The sequence below is a fragment of the Bos taurus genome, chromosome 3, assembly GCF_002263795.3.
Source record: "Bos taurus isolate L1 Dominette 01449 registration number 42190680 breed Hereford chromosome 3, ARS-UCD2.0, whole genome shotgun sequence".
Lineage (NCBI taxonomy): Eukaryota > Metazoa > Chordata > Mammalia > Artiodactyla > Bovidae > Bos > Bos taurus.
In genome coordinates this window covers 58189360-58202355 of record NC_037330.1, presented here as the reverse complement: position 1 = coordinate 58202355, position 12996 = coordinate 58189360, and the positions used below count along the sequence as shown (strand labels likewise).

At 37.7% G+C, this 12996-nt stretch overlaps 1 protein-coding gene across 3 annotated transcripts in view; it reads right to left on the bottom strand.

Annotated features, from left to right (window-relative positions):
- Window positions 1–12996, bottom strand: part of COL24A1 (collagen type XXIV alpha 1 chain) — a 392387-nt gene that overhangs the window by 125549 nt on the left and 253842 nt on the right. For all 3 annotated transcript variants that reach the window (XM_024990097.2, XM_024990098.2, XM_024990099.2), the window contains exons 30-32: window positions 7761–7814; window positions 7427–7471; window positions 7264–7308 (exon numbers count right to left, since the gene is read on the bottom strand). In XM_024990097.2, coding sequence (XP_024845865.1) covers window positions 7264–7308; window positions 7427–7471; window positions 7761–7814 — 144 coding nt within the window. The remainder of the gene's footprint in view (window positions 1–7263; window positions 7309–7426; window positions 7472–7760; window positions 7815–12996) is intronic.

Sequence of the window (12996 nt, the reverse complement as noted above, 5' to 3'; positions counted from 1 at the left end):
AGTTAAATGTTTGCCAAATTAAAAAACAAACAATACTTTCAAAGAAATATAACAGACTTTAGAGTCTCCACAATGAATAAGTCAAAATATTCAAGATATAGTTTAAAATTACTTGACAGGGAAAATTTCCCATATTTATAAGAAAAGGCAATTAATGGAAACCAGACTCAAGATAATACAGATTTTAGTAGGATCACACAACATTTTTAAAGTAGTTAATACTGCAGCCATGAAATTAAAAGACGCTTACTCCTTGGAAGGAAAGTTATAACCAATCTAGATAGCATATAGAAAAGCAGAGACATTACTTTGCCAACAAAGGTCCATCTAGTCAAGGCTATGGTTTTTCCTGTGGTCATGTATGGATGTGAGAGTTGGACTGTGAAGAAAGCTGAGCGCCAAAGAATTGATGCTTTTGAACTGTGGTGTTGGAGAAGGCTCTTGAGAGTCCCTTGGACTGCAAGGAGATCCAACCAGTCCATTCTGAAGGAGATCAGCCCTGGGATTTCTTTGGAAGGAATAATGCTAAAGCTGAAACTCCAGTACTTTGGCCACCTCATGCGAAGAATTGACTCATTGGAAAAGACTCTGATGCTGGGAGGGATTGGGGGCAGGAGGAGAAGGGGACGACAGAGGATGAGATGGCTGGATGGCATCACTGACTCAATAGACATGAGTCTGAGTGAACTCCAGGAGTTGGTGATGGACAGGGAGGCCTGGCGTGCTGCGATTCATGGGGTCGCAAAAAGCTGGACATGACTGAGCGACTGAACTGAACTGAATATAAAAATGCTTACTCATGTAAATAAAAATGTACTTATGATAAATAAACAGGAAATCTCAGAATAAAAAGTGTCTATAAAAAGAAACAATGACAATTATAGAACTGAAAATTAAATATCCAAATAAAAGTTTAAAATAAAATATCAAGAATAAAATTAAAAGGGCTTCCTTAACAAGTTAGGGAAGATAGATTTAGGTTATCCGGTTTAAAAAAAAAAAAAAAAACAGGAAGAAGAAAGACTGAATTAGGAATGACAGGGCCCCAGGGATCTAAGGTAATCAGAATGAATAACATATATTTAACTAGAATGCAAGAAGGAAAGAAGAGAGAAAATGGGGTAGAAAAAATTTTTGAAAAAAAATTTTTTTAATTTCCAAATTTCGTGAAAGCTAATTTACACATGAAAAAAAATCAGCAAACCTCAAGCTGGATAAAAGTGAAGAAAACTCATCTAGGCACATCACAATCAAACCGCTGCTGCAGCTAAGTCGCTTCAGTTGTGTCTGACTGTGCGACCCCATAGACGGCAGCCCACAAGGCTTCCCCGTCCCTGGGATTCTCCAGGCAAGAACACTGGAGTAGGTTGCCATTTCCTTCTCCAATGCACGAAAGTGGAAAGTGAAAGTGAAGTCGCTTAGTCCTGTCCGACTCTTCGCGACCCCATGAACTGCAGCCTACCAGGCTCCTCCGCCCATGGGATTTTCCAGGCAAGAGTAGGAGAGTGGGTTGCCACTGCCTTCTCCCACAATCAAACTACTGAAAACCAAAGATAAAGAGAGAATCTTGAAAACAGTCAGAGAAAAATGATACATTATATGCAGGGGAATAATGATAAAGGTAAGTGTAGACCACTCTTCAGAAATAATGCAGGCCAAAAATAAATGGCATGTCATTTTTATAGCACTGAATGAAATCAGTACTGAATGGAAGCAAAAAAAAAAAAAACTTTGTTGACCCAGAATTCTGTAATCAGTGAAAATATCCTTCAAGAATAAAGGTGAAATAAAGAAAACCTAAGAGAATTCATCACTAAAAAAGCTTGACTATAAGAAATCTAAAGGAAGTTCTACAGGCTTCAGGGAAATATACCTCTTAGAAATGTGCATATATAGAAAGAATTAAGAGCACCAGAAAGAGTAAATGCATGGATACATTTAAAAATCACTACTTTCCTTCTAAATATCTCTAAAACATGTATTTAATTTATAGTAAAACAAAAAGTATTCTATTTATATTAGAGTAGAATTTTAACTTCGAAATATGGGGTTTATAACATATATAGAAATGTAATACATAAAACAAGTATAGCATGTAAGACAGGATGCCAGTAAACAAATTTATATGGCCACAAATTTCTTACTATTATGTTAAGTATTACTATATTAACTCTAAGTAGACATTAGAACCTTAGGCTGTGACCCCTAAATCAGTTTTTGGGAAACTACAGTCGGAGTGCCAAATTTGGACCATCACCTGATTTTGTAAATAATTTTTTTGAACAATCATGCTCATTCTTTGGGAGAAGGCAATGGTACCCCACTCTAGTACTCTTGCCTGGAAAATCCCATGGATGGAGGAGCCTGGTAGGCTGCAGTCCATGGGGTCGCTAAGAGTCAGACACGACTGAGCAACTTCACTTTCACTTTTCACTTTCATGCACTGGAGAAGGAAATGGCAACCCACTCCAGTATTCTTGCCTGGAGAATCCCAGGGACGGGGGAGCCTGGTGGGCTGCCATCTCTGGGGTCACACAGAGTCGGACACGACTGAAGCGACTTAGCATTAGCAGCAGCAGCTCATTCTTTATATACTGTCTATGGTTGTTTTCACACTATGACACTAGAGCTGAGTAGTTGCACCAGAGACCACATAGCCACAAAGCCTAAAATATCCTGTGGCTCTTTACAGAGATAGTTCGCTGACTTCTGACCTAGAATAGCCACTTAAAAGTAATAATGAAAAGAAGTATAGTTAAAAAGTCAATAACTGAATTAAAATGGAGTTCTCAAAGTTATTCACTGCCCAAAGAAGGCACTCCGGGAGATGGTGAAAGACAGGGAAGCCTGGCGTGCTACAGTCCGTGGGGTCACAAAGAAGTGGACGCTCCTGAGCGACTGAACAACAATGAAGAAGGCACTGAACACCACCACCATGACAAAGGAAAAACTGTCATAAAATGGGAGGCCTAAATGCAGCTACGTCAATAACTGCATTAGGTGGAAATGGAGCCAATACTAATTAAAAGGCAGAGGTTGTCAGGATGAATTTAAAGGCAAGATGTAACTTTAAGACACTCACTTTAAACATCAAGGCACAGATAGCTTGAAAATAAATGAACGAAAAACATATGCCATGCAAACATCTAGAGAGACTCATATCAAATAAAGTAGATTTAAAAATAAAAAGTATTACCAGAAAGAGGAACGTTTTATGATAATAAAAGGGTCCGTTGATTGGGAAGACATAATAACCATATGTAAATACTCTAAAAATAGTTTCAAAATGTATAAAGCAAAATCTGAAAGAATGAGAGTCATATACAAATACAAAAATCGAAGGTAAAGGATTTAATACCCCTATCTCATTCACTGAAAGAGTATCTGTATAAAAATCAATGATGAATGAACTGTTTATAGTTTCTTTTATGAGATTTAGAAAACTAATAAGTTATGTGGACTTTATCACCTTAATAACACAATGCATCATGTCCTTTCTTCTTGATTCTCTGAGTCAGATATACCCACAGATAGAAGAAAAGTATAGGAAATAACATTGGCCCATAGACAAATATGGATAAGATCAGTTTTCATCCAATTCCAAAGAAGAGCAATATCAAAGAATGCTCAAACTACTGCACAATTACACTCATTTCACAAGCAAGCAAGTTAATGCTCAAAATTCTCCAAGCTAGGTTTCAACAGTATGTGAACTGAGAACTTCCAAACGTACAAGTTGGATTTAGAAAAGACAGAGGAACCAGAGATCAAATTGCCAACATCTATTAGATCACAGAAAATACAAGGGAATTCCAGAAAAACATCTACTTCTGCTTCATTGACTATGCTAAGGTCTTTGACTCACAACAAACTGTGGAAAACTCTTAAAGAGATGGGAACACCAGCCACTTAACCTGTCTCCTGAGAAACGTGTAGGCAGGTCAAGAAGCAACAGTTAGAACCAGACATGGAATAATGGATTGGTTCCCAATTAGGAAAGAAGTACATCAAGGCTATATATTGTCACCCTACTTATTTAACTTGTATGCAGAGTACATCATGCAAAATGCTGGGCCGGATGAAGCACAAGCTGGAATCAAGATTCCCAGGAGAAATATCAATAACCTCAGATATGCAGATGATACCACCCCAATGGAAGAAAGTGAAGAGGAAATAAAATGCCTCTTGATGATGGAGAAAGAGGAGAGTTAAAAAGCTGGCTTCAAACTCAAGATTCAAAAAACTAAGATCATGGTATCTGGTCCCATCATTTCATGGCAAATAGGGAAAAAATTAAAACAATAGCAGATTTTATTTCCTTGAGCTCTAAAATCACTGCAGGTGGTGACTGTAGCCCTGAAAGTAAAAGATGCTTCCTCCTTTGAAGAAAAGCTATGACAAACCTGGACAGTGCATTAAAAAGCAGAGACATCACTTTGCCAACAAAGGTCTGTATAGTCAAAGCTATGGCTTTTCCAGTAGTGATGCACAGATGTGAGAGTTGGACCATAAACAAAGTTGAACGCTGAAGAATTGATGCTTTTGAATTGTGGTTCTGGAGAAGACTCTTGAGAGTCCCTTGGACTGCAAGGCAATCAAACCAGTCAATTCTAAATGAAATCAATCCTGAATATTCACTAGAAGGACTGATACTAAAGCTGAAGCTCCAATACTTCGACCACCTGATGTGAAGAGCTGACTCATTGGAAAAGATCCTGATGCTGGGAAAGATGGAAGGCAAATGGAGAAGATGGCAGTAGAGAATGAGATGGTTAGATAGCATCATTGACTCAGTGGACATGAGCTTGAGCACTGAGAGTGAAGGACAAGGAAATCTGTGTGCTACAGTCCATGGGGTTGCAAAGAGTCGGACATGACTGAGCAACTGAACAACAACATAACAAGTATACTTCTGTTTATTTGGACGAGCCGAGAACTATACGTGCTAGCAATTTTCATTTAATACCTAGTTTTAGTATTATGACAATTTCAGTCAGTTCAGTTCAGTTGCTCAGTGGTGTCTGACTTTTTGAGACCCCATGGATTGCAGCACGCCAGGCTTCCCTGTCCATCACCAACTCCTGGAGCTTACTCAAACTCGTCCATTAAGTCGATGATGCCATCCAACCATCTCATCCTCTGTTGTCCCCTTCTCCTCCCACCTTCAATAATTCCCAGCATCAGGGTCTTTTCAAATGAGTCAGTTCCTTGCATCAGGTGGCCAAAGTATTGGAGTTTCAGCTTCAGCATCAGTCATTCCAATGAATATTCAGGACTGGTTTCCTTTAGGATGGACTGGTTGGATCTCCTTGCTGCAAGGGACTCTCAAGAGTTTTCTCCAACACCACAGTTCAAAAGTATCAGTTCCATGACAATTTAGAGATGTCTATTTTACACATGAAGAAAATATGATCATTTTGATATTTGGCAAAACTAATACAATTATGTAAAGTTTAAAAATAAAATAAAATTAATTAAAAAAAATAAAATAAAATATAAAAAAAAAGAAAAGAATATGAAAAAAAAAATGAAAAGCTAACCAACCTAGCCAAGACTATGCATTATTAGCAGTATGCACTAAAACAAAGGTCAATCTGACCTCGTGTATCTTTCTATTACAAGCACTGTCTGATTGTTGACAGTGAAAAAATGACTAGAGACACTGAGATTACTGTGCAGGATCAAATGTATCTGGAGGGCATCTGGATTTGTTGGATTGATTGATCCTAGCTTTCTTCAGATCTCAAGTCTCTTTCAATTCAATCAAGACCAAGGGGCTGATGTATGTATAAACCTAAGTAAACCTCAGCAGTTAGTATTAACTCATTTTGTACTGTCATCTGCTAACGTAACTTCACTCTTGCAATAGTCTATGAGACTTGTTTGCTGTCACCTAGTTAAGTTCTAGTAAGAGCCATTTGTTTTCCTCAACCTAAAATTTCTGGTTTTTTGGTTGAGGAAACCAGATACCTAATATTATATTTATCCAGGCATATGTGATAAGCTGAACATGAAGGTAAAATCTAAGGAATGTCAACAATGTACAATATGTGTAAGTAATTTAATTTCTCCTGGTTTCATTTTTCTAAAATAAGAAGAACAGACTTGAAAAATTCCCAATGTTTCCGTTCATCACAAATATTAATTTTGTGTACAGTGCAGCAACATGGAAGAATCTCCAGAAACACTGTTTATATAAATAAATGTAAAATAAATGTAAACACTGTTTACATTTATACACTTATATAAAAGAAACTCAGATGATGAATATTAATACTCAGAAATAGTCTTTCAGAGTGACTTCAATTAATAATGTAGTCTCACAAACAAGTTCTTTCCCTGGATACAACCGTTTTTCTCTTAAGTCTCTGCTACTGTAGGTTTGACCATTGTCAAATGTAATGCTATTATGGGAAACAACAGGCAGGGGGCAGCAGACTTCATAGACGAACAAGAGAATCCAGTGACATTAGTGATAACTACTACAGCAACTAAAGCAATTTTGTCCCATCCTTTCCTGACTATTCAGTTGCCGTATATTTAAACTGTATAACTTTAAATTATACATATATGTATATAACAGATCAAAATGACATTAAAAACTATGCTTAAAATGAAATAAAAAACCCATACGTTTAAGCTCGTGTATTCAAAATTATACATGTATATATGAGTAACATACATGTGTATGTGAATATATTTCTCTTTTTAAAAACATATATTCTCCCCTTCAATTAATATTCATAACCACAGGACTTATGTCCCAGTGAAAAAAATTGTATAATTCTGAGACTTTTGATGGTAGGAAAATATTTAGCATTATATGATATTAAAAACTCTTAGAGTAGGGCCATAGGAACTATAAAGACACACACAGCTCCACATGCCAAGGGTCCAAACAACACAAGTTCAGTTAAAATGAAACCAGGTATGAGGCCTTAAAGAAGTTTCTTACATTAGCTTCATAATGTTCCATTATATTTATATGATATCACACTACTTTATCTTGAAATGGGTTTTACAGAAAAACTATCATAATCAGATGAAGTTAAAGTGTCAGTTACCACTATCAATTTATAGATAGGTACAGAAAAGGCCCAGAATGAGTAAGCAATTTGCCCCAATGAAAGAATGACCTAAGGACTAAAGGAGGAAAATAACTTACATTCTCTTAGTCTAACATACTGATTACTAAACAAGAGTCGTATCAGAGGATAAAATGGATAAAATATATTTATGGTTTGATTATTTTTAATTACTTACTGGTTTTCCTTGAACTCCTCTCTCTCCAGGGTTTCCAGTCTTACCCTACACGAGAAAGAAAATGCCTGGGTCAAGCAGCTCCCTCCTCAAATATGAATCACAGACCAAGAAAAATGGAAGATTTTATATGTTTATCATTAACGTGAAATATTTTACTACTCACAATAAGACCACGAGGCCCTCTTTTTCCTTGATCTCCTGTTTCACCCTAACAAGAATCAATAACAGGTGAGTTAATAAGAATGGGAGTTATGGTCTTACATACATTCACATACCAAAAAAGTAAGACATTAAATGCATATTTCAAAAACACAAAAACACATTTCTGTGAGTACAGTGAAAACTTTATGTACATTTCATAATTAGACTTAAAAATTAGAATCATTTATAAGAAATGATAGAAACTTTTATAAGAAAATACATCAGTGTTTAGACAGGTAGGAAATACAGGCTCAAAAATATTTAACTGCATATGAAATGAGAAAATAAATGATTACCTTGGTACCTTGTATACCCTGTTCTCCTAAGGGACCATCTGGTCCTCTTGGTCCCTAGAGATGAAAAAAATAGCCTGTTGTTAATTTTACATGTTTCTTTTGTACTGTTATGAGTGAGTGAGTGACTGAAGTCACTCAGTCGTGTCTGACTCTTTGCGACCCTGTGGACTGTAGCCCACAGGCTCCTCCGTCCATGGGATTCTCCAGGCAGGAATACTGGAGTGGGTTGCCATTTCTTTCTCCAGGGGATCCTTCTGACCCAGGGATCGAACCCAGGTCTCCCGCACTGCAGGCAGACACTTTAACCTTTGTACTGTTATGCATCTATACAAATGGAGACATTGCCCTCAATAGTTGACAAACTCCTTTTCCTTGTTTCTGGGCCCGGAACACAGTAAAGAATACAGCTGGGTACATGGGTGAACTCATTTGCATAGGAGAATCAGGCCACTGTTTTCAAGATTTAATGCAAAATTGTAAATCAGATAACCAGAGAAACAGCTGATTGAGTTGTTGAGGCAGGCGGCTGTAATATAGATTTGTTATTTAAGTATTTTGTTTACCTTATCATTTACTCAACAGAAATCCAGAATTTATCCTAAAAACAACTGTAAAGTAACTTTAAAGTAGCTAGTTTGTCCAAACAGTCTTCTTGTTTTATATTTTTGGAATGGCACTCTTCTCACTACTTTATTAGGAAATGAATGCTGACTGCATGTTCTCTACCATGCACCTGCTTGACCTGAAAGATGGCTATGGGCACAGAAAAGGAACAGAAAATGCTGCTGAGAATGTTCATGTATGTTTAAAATTTCTGAGCTGTGTTGCTATCAATACTAAATGAGTAATTAGCTGTGAATATTAGTTGCAAAAGTCATTCTCTAATGAAAGATAGTATACATTCCTTGACAAAATTATAACTGTCCTTGGAAGATCTTAAAATCGTTTTAAAGAGAATTAATCAAATTCTACAACCATTAACTGAACACTAACTGTGAAAAATGCGTTGCATTAAACGTTATGGGGATCCATATTATGATATAAGGTAAATTACAAAAGCAATTATAATATAGGCAGAGATAAGGTGTGTTAAGGGGTAAAGCGATTCAAAGGAGGGAGAGAGCTTTCACAGGTTGTAAAGGAAATGGAGGTATTATTTTGACAATCAGAGATCATGCTCTGGAAGAAATTCTAAACAGAGGGATAGTATGAGAAAAGGATACAGAGGCAGAAAAGAAGATATGCAAGAATGAAAAATGTAGTTCGTTTAACCTGAGTTATTGATTACACTGAATTTTTTTTAGTATTTCTATATTAATAAATAATTGTAGAAAGACTGGGATTTTAAAGGTAAAGGAGTGGAGTTTATAGTTGAATCAACAAACAATGAGGAGGCATTGAAGATTTCTATGCAAAACAGTGATACAAATTTCCTAATATAACATGATGATTTGAAGGAGCCCCATAGGCTTCAGTACCTTCTACTGTATCCCATCTGAGGTTAACTTAGTTTAACTTTATACTATACTATTTATAAAGCTGCTTACTGTAATAGGATGCTCTTCCTGGGTGCTCTTGGGGTAACTGCATACCCTGATCCTGTTGGGAACATTCATAGGATTGCAGAGAAGACTCACACTCCATGAGGCTGTATAGCTCCACTGGGCATACTAGAGCCAAAGCACTACAATTTCTCAGTCTGTATTTAAGGTACTCCATGACATGTCCCCCGGAGAAGGCAATGGCACCCCACTCCAGTACTCTTGCCTGGAAAATCCCATGGACGGAGGAGCCTAGTAGGCTGCAGTCCATGGGGTCGCTGAGAGTCGGACACGACTGAGCAACTTCACTTTCACTTTTCACTTTCATGCATTGGAGAAGGAAATGGCAACCCACTCCAGTATTCTTGCCTGGAGAATCCCAGGGACAGGGGGAGCCTGGTGGGCTGCCGTCTATGGGGTCGCACAGAGTCAGACACAACTGAAGTGACTTAGCAGTAGCAGTAGCAGCATGACATGTCCCCAGCTTACTTTTGACCCTATTTTCCCATAAAAGACTGCAAAACTAAGTTAAACTCTGAATGTATAGGACCCTGAATGTCAGATTGAAGAATATGGACTTAATAGATACGTGACTTTCAAAGTGCTATTCGCTTAACAAACATTTATTGAGGACCAGCTGGGAGAAGAGACAAATCCCTGAATTTATAAACAAGCAAATATATATATAAAATTACAATATAAAATGACCATCAGTAGTCAGGTATAATGAAGAAAAATAAAGGTTAAGAGACTAGAAATAATCTAAGGTGGGGAGGGGGCCACTTTAGAGGGGTGTTTGAGAAAGCTCTCAAGTGACATGTGGCTAGACCTGAAGGCGATGAGACTGAGGGTATGCAAATAACTTGGGAAAGATCATTCTGGTAGGAGCAATAGCAACTGCAAAGGTCCTGAGGTGAGGCTTCCTTGGAATGTTTGACAGCTAAGTAACTGAAGATGGAAGAAAAACCAAACTTAAAGGATGACTGGTTTCAAGTGCAATCTCACAGGACCTTGTTCTAATAATTACCTTTACCTTAAAAATTCAGTAGCCTATATTGATTCTTTCCCTAGCACCTTCTATGCCCTTTTCCCTTTTTCTTCTCTTTAGGAAAACACTTTCCAAAATTTTTTGGAGTAGTAATAGAACATTGCTGAGAAAGTATGAAAAGAAATGAGTAGTAGCATTCTAAAATACCCCAGGAAACAAGTATGATCTAGAAGTGTGTCCACTGGCAACCAGGCATCTAACTCTTTTGTAACATGAAATTTCTGACTTTCTTGGATATTTTGTTAATATTAACCAGTAGAATTATGACAGCATTAATATAAAATCAAATTGGAGACGTAAGTTTGCTTGTGGCAGAAAGGGGGGAGTGGGGAGAAGATAAAAATTCTGACTCCATGTTAAGACTGGCAGAACTCTTGAAAAAAGTCTGGTCCTCCCAATCCTTCAGTTAAGGGTTAGTTAATTAACTAAAGCTTAGCTTTATCAACATTTATAACTTCTTTGATATTAGTTGTAGAAGTTATCCCTGCTGCTGCTGCTACTGCTAAGTCGCTTCAGTCATGTCCGACTCTGCGCGACCCCATAGATGGCAGCCTACCAGGCTCCGTCGTCCCTGGGGTTCTCCAGGCAAGAACACTTTCCTTCTCCAATGCATGAAAGTGAAAAGTGAAAGTGAAGTCGCTCAGTCGTGTCCGACTCTTCGAGACCCCGTGGACTGCAGCCTACCAGGCTTCTCCGCCCATAGGATTCTCCAGGCAAGAGTACTAGAGTGGGGTGCCATTGCCTTCTCCGAGAAGTTATCCCTGGGTTACTGTATATGCCTTCTCTGACTCCTGAGACAACAAGCTTCAGGTCAAGTTCTAAGAAGACTAGACAAGCAGTATTATAATAGGTACCTAATTGGGTATAAAGTTATTCTTTCTAGTACTTGCCTTAAAATATCTGATTAGCTATAATATAAAGCTATTGAAGAATGGATCCTGGCTAAGTAAAAAAAAAAAAAAAAAATCTAATCTTTTTTTTGTCCTCTTTTGGAAAAGTTAAAAGTCAGCCACAGGTTTGTTGTTGTTCAGTCTCTAGATTGTGACCGGCTCTTTTCGACCTCATGGACTGCACACCAGGCTTCCCTGTCTCCCAGAGTTTGCTCCAATTCATGTCCATAGAGTCAGTGATTCCATCCAACTATCTCATCCTCTGTTGCCCCCTTCTCCTCCTGCCTTCAAACTTTCTCAGCATCAGGGTCTTTTCCAATGAATCAGCTCTTTGAATCAGGTGGCCAAAGTATTGCAACTTCAGCATCAGTCCTTCCAATGAATATTCAGAGTTTATCTCCTTTAGAATGGACAGGTTGATCTTGTTGTCCAAAGGACTCTGAAGAGTCTTCTCCAGAACCACAATTCAAAAGCATCAGTTCTTGGGCACTCAGCCCTCCTTATGGTCCAACTCTTACATCCGTACGTGACTACTGGAAAAACCATAGCTTTGATTGTATGGACCTTTGTTGGCAAAGTGATGTCTCTGCTTTTTAATATGCTATCTGTTTGTCATAGCTTTTCTTCCAAGGAGCAAGTATCTTTTAATTTCACGGGTGCAGTCCATCCACAGTGATGTCGGAGCCCAAGAAAGGAAAATAAGTCACAACAGGCTACAGGTAACTCTCCCATCTAACAATGTCAAACTACATGAACATTTTCAATCAACCCCGTTACCTTTTTCATAAGGGGCAGGATTATACAATCTTCACAAAACAAGTTAGAAAAGTTTTCATGATACTAAGTTGTTTAGATTGTTTGCTGAGATGGCAGGTATTGTTGCTTGCCCGAGCTTTTGCTATTCTGTCAATATTGTATGATACTTTAAAAGCCACTGTAAGTCATTAAACCATGAAATCATGTGGCTTATATCTAAGAAATAGTTAACCTTGAATTCCCCAAGATAGTAGGAGAGTTTGACAGATTGTATTAAATCAGTAAATGTTAGACAGATGAATGGCAGATGGATGGATAGCAGAGAATCAGACGGAGAAGCAGTATCCTTGGGTTGTAGTCCTACCATTCATGATGTTCACATATTCACATAAGATAAAAGTACAAATCACAGGCAGAACAGCACGGGCGTATAAGCACTAGTTTCACAATGAGAGTTTTTTTGTATCGTCTCCATGAAAATGTGCCTAGCTTCCCCTCCAATGTGCGGTGACACAGCTGTGCTGGAAATATGACCTCTTCAGTCTTTAGGGTAGCAAGGAAAGGCTGGGGCACAGGCATCTCCATCCAAATAACTTTTGTATTTATCCCTGTAGGCTGGACAGAAATTCTCAAATTTTTGTGAGTGAAAAACATTTGAAATGATATGCATTATGATCACATCTATAGTGGAGAATAGATGAGAAAATATGTTGATGGGAGAAGATACTAGGTGAGAACCAGAATGGAACTTCATAATACTATATTTTTCCCTTAACATTCTGGTCATCAGTTCTTTTTGTATTCCCAATGTTGACTGATTATATGAAATATTCTCCTGTAAAGGGAGCACTTTTGTATTAAATGAAGCCCTTATTTCTAAACTAAAACTTTGCTTAAGAAATACTGAGTGCACTTTAAATAATTATGAGGAGTCATCTGGAAACATGTCAGTAAAATGTATCTGGAGGATGAGAGAGACCTTTGAGGAGGTGAGAGATGAA